The sequence below is a fragment of the Phacochoerus africanus genome, chromosome 12, assembly GCF_016906955.1.
Source record: "Phacochoerus africanus isolate WHEZ1 chromosome 12, ROS_Pafr_v1, whole genome shotgun sequence".
NCBI lineage: Eukaryota > Metazoa > Chordata > Mammalia > Artiodactyla > Suidae > Phacochoerus > Phacochoerus africanus.
The window spans coordinates 54,702,150-54,715,303 of NC_062555.1; the positions used below are offsets into that span (position 1 = coordinate 54,702,150).

Genomic DNA, 13,154 nt, shown 5'->3' on the forward strand with positions numbered 1-13,154 from the left:
GAGCTTCATCCACTAACCTGAAGAAAAATCAGTCTCCCCTGACCCGGTCCTGGAGCAGGTCCCCCAGCCGATGAGGAGTGTGACCTCCGGGGCACTGCGAGGGGTGACCGTCCTCTCCCTGTTTTCCCTTCTCTGTCAGTACAGCGTATGCTCCTAGAAAACAGGCCTGGGTCTGCTCCCTGCTGTCTCCAGTGACAGCAGAGACAGGGGCGATGCCTGGTGTGCAGCAGCACTGAGTGAACGGAGGAGGGATGAAGACATCTCACCGCCCAGCAGCTGGACTGTTCCTTCCTGCCTCATCCCTTTGTCTCCTACTGCAGTGAAAAGACCCCCAGGAGACGCAATACTTAGATTCCACAGTCCCTTACATGGCCGTCAGGATCCTCCCTGGGAGGAGGTTTGGGTGGGATCGGGTAGGAGAGAGAAGAGCACAGGAGTGAGGTGGGCCCTACAGTGCAAAGGAGGGAAGAATGAAGAGGCGGAGCGAGAGGTGTCAAGGAGAAAGTGAATTTGGTTCCCGCATTCACTTGCTGAAAGTTCTGTCAGTGTTTCCATCTAGTGAGAAGCCTTACATGGGAACGCTCCCCAAACTGCCTAACTCACCATTAGTGTTTTGTTTTTGTTTTTAACATAAAGAGTGTCTATTTTTGGAATTGAAACCGCCTTCAAAAGTGTGGTTTTATGAAAACCACCTTTCTTTTTTTTTTTGTCTTTTGTCTTTTTTTTTTGTTGTTGTTGTTGTTGCTGTTGTTGTTGCTATTTCTTGGGCCGCTCCCTCGGCATATGGAGGTTCCCAGGCTAGGGGTCCATTTGGAGCTGTAGCCACCTGCCCAGGCCAGAGCCACAGCAACGCGGGATCCGAGCCGCGTCTGCAACCTACACCACAGCTCACGGCAACGCCGGATGGTTAACCCACTGAGCAAGGGCAGGGACCGAGCCCGCAACCTCATGGTTCCTAGTCGGATTCGTTAACCGCTGCGCCACGACGGGAACTCCAAAACCACCTTTCTAAAGCCCTTATGAGAATCACCTCCCCAGAGAAGTGGGCTGAGGCCACGAGGGACCTCAGCGGAACATTGGTGATGGGTTCCAGGAGACCCACCCAGACATGAGCTGGGCCTGGTGTGGGAAGAGCAGCATGAGTTGGCTACGGTGATTTGCTTAAAAGATCTCAGTGTCTGGAGTTCCCGTCGTGGCGCAGTGGTTAACGAATCCGACTAGGAACCATGAGGTTGCGGGTTCGGTCCCTGCCCTTGCTCAGTGGGTTAACGATCCGGCATGTGAGCTGTGGTGTAGGTTGCAGACACGGCTCGGATCCTGCGTTGCTGTGCCTCTGGCATAGGCCGGGAGCTACAGCTCCGATTAGACCCCTAGCCTGGGAACCTCCATATGCCGCAGGAAGCAGCCCAAAGAAATAGCAAAAAAAAAAAAAAAAAAGAAAGAAAAAAAAAGATCTCAGTGTCTGTTATGTTTATAGGAACATTTTTCCTAGATGCAATTACCCTATTTCATTGAAGCTATTTCTGGAAGAGCTTGTGTCACAAGAGGAAATCAGAGAAATTTGGAATTAAGCTCATGGTTGGGGCTTTCAAAGGATTTAGAGAGAAACACAGAGAGATGTGAATTACTGAGCTGGGGGTCTTAGCTTCCCTCTAAACCTACTTTCAAGAAAGGACCTAAATTCATCAGATTAATTTCTACTGAGCTTTTTTTTCACTGAATTTGATGAGAATCCAGCAAAGGATGAGTAATGAACCAGATAATCTTTAAGATCCCTTCTGATTTTGTGATTCTATATTTTGGAGGAAAAGTAATCTGGAAACCTTTTACTCATAACTTAAATGCTATCTCTTGTTTCAACTCAGTGATTTATGTTCTTATTCTGTTCTTCACCACAATACTATTTGTTCGATTTAGTCCACTTTGAATTTCAAGAAAATAGTTTGATTTGAACAAATGAAAACAGCTTGCCCTTCTAACCAGCTAGAGGAAGTTCTAATCTGTTTTGGTGGCCAGAAAAGTGATGGGTGGCTTTGTGGGATGTGACAGAGAGAATGTAAAGTGTCATCTAGAAAATAAAAGATGACCCTTTCCTTTCTGAATGTGTGGCGTTTCTGGCTGGGAGCTGGAAAATGATGGGTTCTCATTGCCATTTCCATCCCTGGGCTCTAAGGATGTACAGTTATAAACTCCATGCTCGGAATAGAAGAAAGGACAGTAACTGGACCTGGTTCAGTAGATCAAGCAATTATATTAGCACTAGAATAGCCAACACGAGGATTTGAGAAAAGATGTTTCAAATGAGTGTAGAACAGCCAGCTAGAACAGTCTGGCGATCAGGCCACCCAGCACAGGAGCTGCAAGGGCAGCGTTGCGGTTGTTGGAAAACTGAGGCTCTATAGCTGACTCTGCCTTGGCTGGCCATAAAACCTTGGGCAAAACATCTTTCATCACTGACGCATGGTTTCTTCACCCATAAAATAAGGTGTTGGTGTTGTTTTTTTAAGTTACTTAATATTTATGTAGAGCTTCCTATGTCCCAGGCACTCATTTGATTCTGCCAGAAGTCTTGGGCCTTGGAAACTCTCAAAGAGCATAAAAAGAGATGATAACAGAAGTGGCTCCTGCCTCAGCCCCTGGCCTCCCCTCTCCCCACTGAATCCACCCAGCAGCTCCACCCCCCGCTACCCTTTCTGCAGGTCAAGGGATTCAGGAAGGAAATCTCCATGCAAAGATGGAAACTGGCCAGGAGAAAAGGCATTTGAGACTTAACTTGGTAATTTTCTTTCTTGAGCCTGTGAAGATCTATTTCTGAGGCTGGTGGAGACAGTGAATTGTAAAATCTAAAAGGACTAAGGAAATTTCTGGCCTGGCCTGAAGTTGGAAGCAGCTGTATTAAATGATGAGTAGGATGAATGGCCCTGAGGTCTGGTGCCCAGAAGCAACCACACATGGGTTGTGCTACCTCTTAACCTGGACCTCCAAGGGCAGGGCTTACTTTTAATGGCTCATCTGTCTAGAGTGGTTTGGATCTAGGGCTCAAGGAGACATCATAACGCTTTAAATCAAGTTCTAAAAGGCCCCTCCAGCCCAGCTATGAGGTATTGAGGAAGATTATTATTATTATTATTATTATTATTTTTTGGTAGAGGGATGGAGGAGGAACAGTTTGGCTTCACTTTCATGTTAAGAAAAAAGCAAAGCTCTTGGTAGAAATCTGACTTGGAAAGGCATAAAATGTTAAAAGTGATTGATGAGCTGAGGTTTATAAAACTTTGTTGTTGTATTTTTTAATCTGGTTTCTGCACTGGAGGTTAGGGCAGGGCCCTCACTGGTCTGAGAGTCAGGCATATGTTTAATCCTGGCTCTATCTACCTAGCTAACCGCAGCCTCTTCATTATGAAAAAAAAAAAAATTGCTGTAAACAATCTCTGCTCTGCCTGGACCACAAGGTTGTTGTGAATCAAATGAACTTGTGTCTATTGGAAGTTGGAAATGGCCAAAAGCAATCACATGAAAGGTATTGTACATTAGAAGGATAGTTCATCTGTCAAAATAAGCCTTGGGCTAGAAATGATTGGTACTTTAGGAAAGGTTCATAATTTTCAAATGTTCCTTCATAATTATGTACACAGATAGAAATAGCAGAGGAGCAAGAGAATCAAATGGTTGTTGTAGATCCACTTACTTTTGAATCACCTTTCTTTCCTTGGAAAATGGAGAAAGAGACCTCAACCTGACAATACCAGGGGGAAAAGGTGTAAAAAAATTATTCTCATATCCCATGACTAGGCTTTCTGAGCAATGTTGAGTGAACTTACATCAAACTTGAACCCAAGAAGCTTGTGCAGAAACCAGAGAGCACAAGGAAGCTGCTGGTAGGTCAACCTCATTTCAGGATGTGGAAACAGCACAGAAGCCAAAAGAAGAGGATGCCAATATAAGATAGTCTGGGTGTTTTGAGACTGAGACTATTGAACTATTTAGGGGTCCAAATCCACTTTAGGGAAATAGCAATGGGAAGACAAGTTACATTATGTTTTTCTGCCCTTGGTGAAGCTGAGAAATGAGAACTATCTTATGGTGGGGAACTAGGCTTGGTAGCCTGAATGATGTGCTCCCCCCCCCCCCCCAAAGAGGTCCACCTCCTGTTCCCCCAAACCTGTGCATTTGTTACCTTCCACGGCAAAAGGGACTTTGCAGATGTGATTAAATGAAGATCTTGAGAGGAAAGATTATCCTGGGTTATCGTAGTGTAGTCTCTTATAAGCATACTTATAAGAGAGAGAGAGGGAGACAGGAGAGTCAGAGCCAGAGAAGGTGGTGATGGAAGCAGAGGCCAGAGAGAGAAAGAGAGGAATCTGAAGATCTTCTGCTGCTAGTTTTGAAGATGGAAGAAGTGACCATGACTGAAGAAAGGCACGCAGCCCCTCGAAGCTGGAAAGGCAAGGAAAGGGATTCTCCCCTACCATCTCCGGAAGGAACACAGCCCTGCCCAATCCACTGTAGGTTCCTGACCTCCAGAGCTGTAAGACAATGGATTCATGGTGTTGTAAACCATGGAATTTGTGGTAATCTGTTCCAGCAGCAATAGGAAAGTAAAATATCAGATGGTTTCAGTCTATAGTCTTCTCTGCTAACTTTGACCCCTATAAATTGAGGAAGGGCATGAAAAAATTAAAATGCTAAAACATGACTGAAAACAAGATGCTAAAGATAATGTGCTAAAATAAATCATTCGTTTCCTTTAATTCCATGGCTAGTGGAGTGATTGTTAATTGTATTCACTGGCTTCCAATCTGTACTCGCCTTTTGTTTCCTTGTTATGAACTCTCCCCCACACACATACACACACATACCACTTAAAACAGGAAAAGGAAAATTCTTTTTTAGATCTGAGAAGTAGATCCGAGGCCCACTCTGACTCCCTGCATCTCTCCACTGATGCCTCCTTGGAAGAAACCCCCTGTCTCCATAGAGACCCCTCTTCCCTCCCATCTCCTAGACCCCCAGCCATCAGAAGGATTTTTGATCTTATTTAAGGCAACTGTTTCCCAGACATTAGGTGATTCTTAAGCAGGTCATGAAGGAACAATCTTAGAATTACATGACAGGTAATGCTTACTAACGCCTCTTAAGAACGGTCTCTGGTTCAATGCTGGGCCTGTGTGGCAGCACAGATGGGAACCAAGATGTTGCTCAAACAGCTGTGATGTGGCTTTGAACTTTTTTGCTGCTCTGCCATGGCACATGAGGGAAAGATGGCAGCCTGGCAGACTAAAGCTGTTCAGCTCCATTTATGTGAACAGGATGGGCCATTTTTTCCGCAATGCCCAAGTGTTAGTAGAGACATTAACTCTTTGAAGGTCATGGAAGGAATGTGAAGCACTATTTCCTGGAGCCCCAAGCTCTCAGCATCCTTCCTGGACAGCAGCAGAGCAGCAGCAGGCAGGAGCCTGTGCTTGGCTGAGAGATCAAGCCAGAGATGAGATATGACAGATGACTAGACCATTTCTCTACAGTAATAAAACTTCCATTTAAGTCAGCCAAAGGGTAACACAAAGTATCTCAAGGCACCAAGAGGGCAGAATATCTGATCAGAATTTTCTAACAGAAAGACTGTATTAACAGGACACTTTGGGAGTTCCCATCATGGCTCAGTGGAAACGAATCTGACTAGTATCCACGAAGATGCAGGTTTGATCCCTGGCCTTGCTCAGTGGGTTAGGATCCAGCATTGCAGTGAGCTGTGATGGAGGTTGTAGATGCAGCTTGGATCCCCACGCTGCTATATGGCTGTGGCACTCTGATTCAACCTCTAGCCTTGGAACCTCCATATGCTGTGGGTATGGCCCTAAGAGACAATAAACAAACAAACGAACAAAAAACCAAAAAACCCCACCCAGGACACTTTGGAGTTTTGAGTTACGGAGGCACAGCATTGATGATCCAAATGAGTTCACAGTGACTCTGCCCTCTTTCTTCCTCCTCTACCCACATTATCACAGAGAAATAAGTATAGGGATGAGGGGGTCAAAGCACCCTTCTTCCTTTTTGTGTGTTTACCTGAATTTCAAGAGAAAGGCGCTCACCTCCTTGTACCACCCAGCTGATCTCTCCCCTCATTCTCTCCCAAGATGTACCTTCTGGAAAGAGAAACTCCAGGGTAAAGCATTTCCAAATACCATTCCTTCAACTTGGGTTTTACAGGATATAACCTTAAACTTGGGAAGAAGGTTAACACTTACATGCTCAGAGGTGAAGGCAATGAGCCTGGGAACAGCGGCCATCCCTTTCTCCTTGACCTCAGGGAACATCTTAAAGCGTGCAATCAGCATGGCATACATGTTGGATATGGCTCCACCTAGAGGCAGAGCAAAACCAGTTACCTTTTTAGACATTGCCAACATCATTTCACAGGCAAAGAACGTTTCTTATTTCCATTGATCTAGAGTCTTCCCTGGCTATCCTTTGAGTTGAATCCTCAGACTCAGAGGCACTAACCAAGACAGTCTGGAAAAGGAACATTCAGCCCAATCCTGGGATGGATGCCAGCTTTCCATACCCACTTCTGTTTCTAGGGTCACTGCAGTTGATTCTGCTTTTGCTGGGGGCCCTTTGAAGAGGTTTTAAGAACATAAAAAGTGTTGCCTCCTTCTCAGCTTGCAAGTGTGGTCATTCTGCATTAGGGCTATGAAAATCTTACCTATATCCTCATAAAGAAGACTTTTCTTTTCATTTCAGCTCATGCAATGCCTTGCACTTGGATTGAGAATGATCCTTAGCTATCAGTGATGTGGCCTGTCAGCAATTCTTACAGGGGGAGGATAAACATCCAAGCCCATTTCATCATACTTAACTTTCAATTCCCCCCAAATGGTTCTTCCCTTTCAAAGACATCATGACAATGTAATAGTTAAAATTTCATAATTATAGGAACACACACAACTAAGGGAATTTTAAGCCCATCTTGAATAACTTTTCATGTATCATCCTAAGATGGCCAAGGACTTCATATCATAAGATTAGTATCTTACAAGCAGAGTCTCATTTGACAAGCAAAGAAAAGAAAGCTTCTCCCCAGGACTGTTGGAAAGTTTAGAATTTTTGCTATCCAGGTAAATGACAGACGGCTCTGAATGCAAATGAACATACTAGTGTGAGAGTTGTGAGAATCTGAGGCAGAGTGAAGACATAACCTGCCTCCCACCCAAAGGGGGACGTGCCTGGGCTCTGCTATGACATGAATTCCCTTCCCTTCTGGTGCCTGTGGAGCAGGAGGGTTCTCTGTGCCAAGATGAATGGTGCACACGGGGCTGTGATCTCTGTCTCATGACCCCTGGGCTCTGATGCCAACAGGCAGTCTGGCCCGGAGTAGTCATCACCCAGAGCCTGGCTCCATCATCAGTCAAAATGAGGGTAATTCCTACCTCTTCTGTACACCAGAGACATGGGATAAAGAGAATCCAGGTTGGGCCTGCTCTGAGAAGATACCCTGTCTAAAAGGCTGACTGTGTAGGATGCTGCTGGGCAAGAGACCAGTGGCTTTTTTTTTTCTTTTTTTCTTTTTAGCGCCTCACATGCAGCATATGGAAGTTCCCAGGGTAGGGGTAGATTTGGAACTGCAGCTGCCACCCTGCACCACAGCCACAGCAACTTGGGATCTGAGCTGCATCTGTGGCCTACACCACAGCTCACGGCAACAACAGATCCTTAAGCCACTGGGTGAGGCCAGGGATCGAACCTGCATCCTCACGGGTACTAGTTGGGTTTGTTACCGCTGAGCCACAATGGGAACTCCCACAAGACCAGCTTTTGAAGGAAGTTCCACTCTAGCTCATGTTTCCTCAATCCTGGCACTCAGGGGCATTCTGGGCTGGATAATTCCTGGTGCTGGGGCTCTCCTGGGTATCCCTGGCTTCTACCATCAGATGTCAGTAACACTAACCCCCTTCCTCCAACAACTTTTGGTTGAGTTGTAACAACAAAAAATTTTGCCAGACACTGACAAAGTTCCCCTGGGGGGGCAAAATAGCTCCCAGGTGAGAAGTGCTGCCCTGGCTCTTTTCAGAGAGGCTTGGGGAGGTGGGGGGGGAAGGAAGGTAGAAGAAAAAGAGTAAGATGGACATGAACAAAGTGTGCCTCACCAGACACCTATCCAGGAAGTTTCCAGCTCTGGCCTGCTCTTCACAGCTCACTCTCCATCTAAAGGTTCATCCCCTGAGAGAGATGAGGAGACTTCTGGGTCTCTGACAGAGCAGACTGCGTTGTGTGACACAGGCAGGAGGACCGATGCATATGCCCTAGATGCTCTTATTTCCTAGGAACCTTCCAGAGAAAGGGTGCAAGAACAAGCCCGGAAATGTTCTGAACATCCTGTTAGCCAGGAAAAGGTCTATGACTGAGCTTTCCTTTTTCCCCCTCCTTCAGGATTTGCTGAGCAGTGGTGCGCTCCAATTTCCTCTGGCTCTCAGGTGGGGGTGACACCCCACAAACATATTTCTTCTAGAAGTCTCAAAGGCCTTTCCATGAAGCACGAAGCCTCTGGATACTACAGATGGAGGTGTAAGGGAAACTGGGCTGAGGTTTTCAAGTCACAGACCTACCTCTTCATGTTTGGTCCCAGCCAATGGGACTTTCAGATCTCAGGTCAAAGATGTGTGATTTCCCCTATATCCACCCCTGAAATCAGAAGCCCTTCCCCCAGGAACAGGGCTGGATGCTACCTGGAGAGGCATCCACTAGCAAGTGAGGATGCTGTGACCCACCTCGTATCTGTGATGCCTTGTAGAAAGCAGAGCAAAACAGGTTGCCAGTGACCTTTTCTTCTGTCCCTTTTGCAATGTCTGCATTACACTGTAGCCTGGCATCTATGGTTTCCATCTTGGAGTTACAGCATATGGGTCTTCAGGATCCAAGGAAGAAGCCCTAGGATCGAGCTAAGTCTTTTCTACCTGATCATTCCCCTCTGATGAAGGTGGCAGCCCAAAGTCCCACCTGGCTTAGCAGAACTGCCAAAGAGGATTCTTCCTTGGGGTGATTTTTTTTTTTCCCCTGAGGCAGATGGGTACCAAGACCAGCCAGGTAAGTTAGGCCTGACCCATGCTCCTTCAGTCAACTTTTCAGGGTCAAGAGAAGCAGCTATTCTCTTCTCATCTCTAAGAACCATTAGAAGAGAGACAGAGGTGCTCCTTGTGTCCTCAGGGACCGCTTAATCACACAACCAACCTTACAAGAGGAGGAAGAATAAAGGTAGAAGCAATGCTCATCTCTGAACCCCACCTGGTTCCTCATGAAAAGTACCTTAAGAGCATCAGTTCCTGCTAACAACGACAAAGCTCCCTCAATAGGGGATGGATTTCCAAAAGAACACTAAGTACTCAGTTCCTTATAAAATATAACTAGCTTAAAATCCATCACAGCTGGTGTGCAATGACTTACAAAAAAAGCGCAAATTTTCCCTTTCATTTAACACATTTTCCTTCAGCACCTGAAAACATATGCTATATCTTTGAAAACAGAAAATAAAATAGCCGACCTGAGCTTGTGGATAAAGCTGATTATGACCTGGCCATTGTTACTCATCATTTCTTCCTTCAGCCTTTTATTTTCTCTCTCCCCTCATATCCCCTTGTCTTTGCAGATGAGATCGCGACCTGGCCTTTGCTACGCCTGACACAGCAGCACACGAGGCTCTGGCTTCCCCAGCAGGGCTGGTCTCAGTGTACGGAGCCCCAGGGCAGCGACGCCTGATGACCTCCCTCCCGCCACTGATGAGGTGATGGTGTGCACACCAGGCTTCTTGTCCGCGGGTCACTGACTCTCTCTCTTCCCACTGCCTTCCTAACTTCTCTTTCTTCTCTGCATCAAACCAAGGTCACATACACAGACCTGGGAACCAAGGGCAGGACTTTCTGTTTCAAGGGTGATTATCTTGGCTGGAAAAGGTGTAAATAATAGAGCTTCGAATGCAAGGGCCGGTGATAAAAGGCAGAATGGGAAAGATGGAAGGCATCATAAAGAGGAAAAGGAAAGCCTCTTGAAAAAATCACCACTCTCTTTTTTTTTTTAGCTCTAAGAAATTGTCTCCCGAGGCCCTCTCTACCCCCTTGAAAATAGGGTAGATCAGCTTCCCTGCTTGCTACTTGAAAGGGACAGGGTACAGAGGCTCTATCAAGTAGACCTTCCTTGTTGTGCACCCTCACACAGAGAATCTTTATTAAATGAAGCTACCTTTTTCTTTTCACGGCTTCTTGGGGGTGTGAAATCCCCTTATTCCTTAATTCCCTTACTAGGAATCTTTATTCCTTTGCTCCACATGATCCATACATCTTGTATGTAGGATCACAGAAGTACTAGGTCAACACCATGGCTGACTATGCTCTTTGGGAACACAAACAATTAATATTCAAGCATGGTGGTAGTTGGCTTGGAAGCGTGGGCAACGGTCTCGTATACTTAATCACATTCATTCTTTTGATCAACATATAGCCTATTGAACCTCAGCAGAAATACAGGTGAGATATTTAATCATTTCTATGTTCAAAACAAGGCATAACATATCAGAAGAAAAAACACAAAGAAAGGTTGATATATCCTATACCAGGAGAAAATATCCCATCGCCAGAGCCCCCAGGCCAGCCAATGATTTCTCTCATTTTCTTTAGCGTGACATATTCCAAAAGCACAAATACCGGAGCAATTTCATAGGTGAACCTGAAATGTAGTAATGGCCACATTTTAGGTATGTAACTCAAAGAAATAATTCATCATTACAATATCTCCAGAACGATTTCCTTTTTCAAATGCTACATTTACAAATGTTACAATTATAGCACTGAGCAGAGAGAAAATTATGTCTTCCAAAAGGTTTGGTCAGTTTTCAATCATCCTAAAGTCAAGAGCTTCAATTATTGGCCTAAGGCCCAAGGGTCGTTTATCATAGTGAATAAACACATTGCAGAGTAACATTATTACACTATTTAAAAGAAAACATCTGGTCCCATTTCTCTTGTAAACCATATGAAATTATAAATCCAACATGCAAAAAAAAAGTCCCCTTTGTGTTTAAAACATGATGTTGATTGCATGAAAGATATATCAGGACTATTTTAAGCCAGAGGGAACATCCATATTCTTCTGAAGTTCATATCACTATTTTATGGGCTACATAACTAAAAGAGATTTTTCACGAGAGGTAGACTAAAGACTATGGAATCCCCTTAATAATCACCCTGGGTTACACAAAAACACATTTAGCGACTTACATATTAGTGTTTGCAGTTGATGTCAGCCAGTCTGCTGCTAATCCTACCATATCCAGTCCAGTAGAAAGCTGATTGAAATATCTGGGATGCCCTGAATTAGATGGGACACCAGGATCAGAATGAGTCCAATGAAAATAAATGCCTCTGAAACACATGATTTCTCTAGATAAAGAACCTTCAAAGATCCTTCAGTAATAGGAAATCCATACTCAGAAACACACACTCACACACACACCCAAAGGAGTATTTCCTTTAGGAATAAAGACTATTTTAGGGTTTGATATTTCTTAAAACTCATTCTAAAAATCTTCCTTTAAACATATCCTATAAAAAATAAACATGGCCTGCAATGTGGATGCTAGTTTATTTTCTAGCATTCTTTCAACACATTTGCAAACTCATATGCTGGTCCAATCCAAAGCTATTCAGACAGGCCACTTCTTGTTTACACTCGTGCTGCTAAAAAATCCTTTTTCATTGACATTGTTCGGAGAATCAGTTGTATACCATGCCATCTGTCAGACATGCCAACATTCATAGTAATATCAGTGACAAATGGCTGACGATCAGAAAAGACAGGGCAAAAATGAGAAAATAGGACACTCTGCTGAGTGATTTGCTCTGGATTCAAGGGTGATGACTGTCTAAAGACGGCACGAACAAACCTAATTCTTGTCAATTCTTTTCTGTCCGAACATTTGACCATAAACAACAGAGCTCCTTCACAATTACAATTCAAAATAAAAAGCCAAATACAGTTAACTGTCTTGTCAACAAGACACACTCAGGTATATTCAGTGGACACATCAGTCCATTAGCAAGGCTTATCTAATTAACTTCTGGATTCCTCTAAAACTCTCTAAAGGGGCTGACACCCAAATACTCCTGAGGCCATTATTTAAGGTGTGAAGCTCTCATTAGAATTCCATTTCCTTGCCTTGCCCCACAAAAGCCTATCTATAAATCTGTGATTGGTTTAGCGGCAAAAATTTTGGAAGATTAACAATTATGGAAATAGCTTCTGATAAAAAGGCATCCGCCACTTACTGGACACCTGTCTGAAGCCTGGGGATGTGACAGTCTTTCACGCCAGCTTGGACAAAACAAGATAAAGGAAGGCAATGGGGAAAGCAGAGACAAAAGTCAACACAAAGCTTATCTCAGGGACTGGAGTGCTCTTATCAGCCTCCGCATGTGGCTGGACAATTAGACGCTGAGAAAAGATAGGGGTTGGGACAGAGCACATTTTAAAGAGATTGGGTTTTGTGCAGCTCCCGCTCATTCTCTGGCATTGTTTTACCTCCCTATGGCCGTGCACAGTGCCCTTCCAGCTTTTTGCTCTTTTTCAGGTCCTCTGATGTTGCCCCTGTCAATTTCCGCATCCATGGAAAGGGAAAAAGCCTTCCTCACTGTGGCTGCGCTGCTGCCTGGAACAGCCCTCTCCTCCTCTCTGCCTCATTGACTCCCCATTTCATTAGCGCTCACAGCTGAAATCAGAGCTGCCTTCTCCCTCCTGATGCCCGCCCATTTCTCTTTCCCTGAGCTATTTCTTTGAACCGAGGATTAAGAAGGATTAGCAAATCTATCCATTCATCAACTCTTCTAATTCATGTGCATTTTCTGGATGAATTTTCTGGTACTTATTATCACATAAACTCTATGGGAACTTCGGCATGAAGCCTTCTGCAGAAAATTGAGAGGGCTCCTAAAGACGTGCGTTGGGAGACGCTTTAGTTTTCTGTTCTGGCTCCAGCTTATCAGAAGGTCAATTCACCCTGAAGATACCTTTGGGAAACTGTGGAAAGAAGTTTGATGCTTCAATTGCTTGGCTTTCTTCTTCTGTATTTTGACCTTGGTCTATTTCACCTGAACCTCTCCTATCTCAAA

General features: G+C 44.6%; 1 protein-coding gene across 1 annotated transcript in view; it reads right to left on the bottom strand.

The window, feature by feature from the left end:
• Nucleotides 1–13,154, bottom strand: part of GAD2 (glutamate decarboxylase 2) — a 77,203-nt gene that overhangs the window by 56,518 nt on the left and 7,531 nt on the right. The window contains exons 5-7 of the mRNA XM_047755032.1: nucleotides 11,268–11,358; nucleotides 10,604–10,716; nucleotides 6,249–6,364 (exon numbers count right to left, since the gene is read on the bottom strand). Of these exons, the coding sequence (XP_047610988.1) occupies nucleotides 6,249–6,364; nucleotides 10,604–10,716; nucleotides 11,268–11,358 (320 nt within the window). The remainder of the gene's footprint in view (nucleotides 1–6,248; nucleotides 6,365–10,603; nucleotides 10,717–11,267; nucleotides 11,359–13,154) is intronic.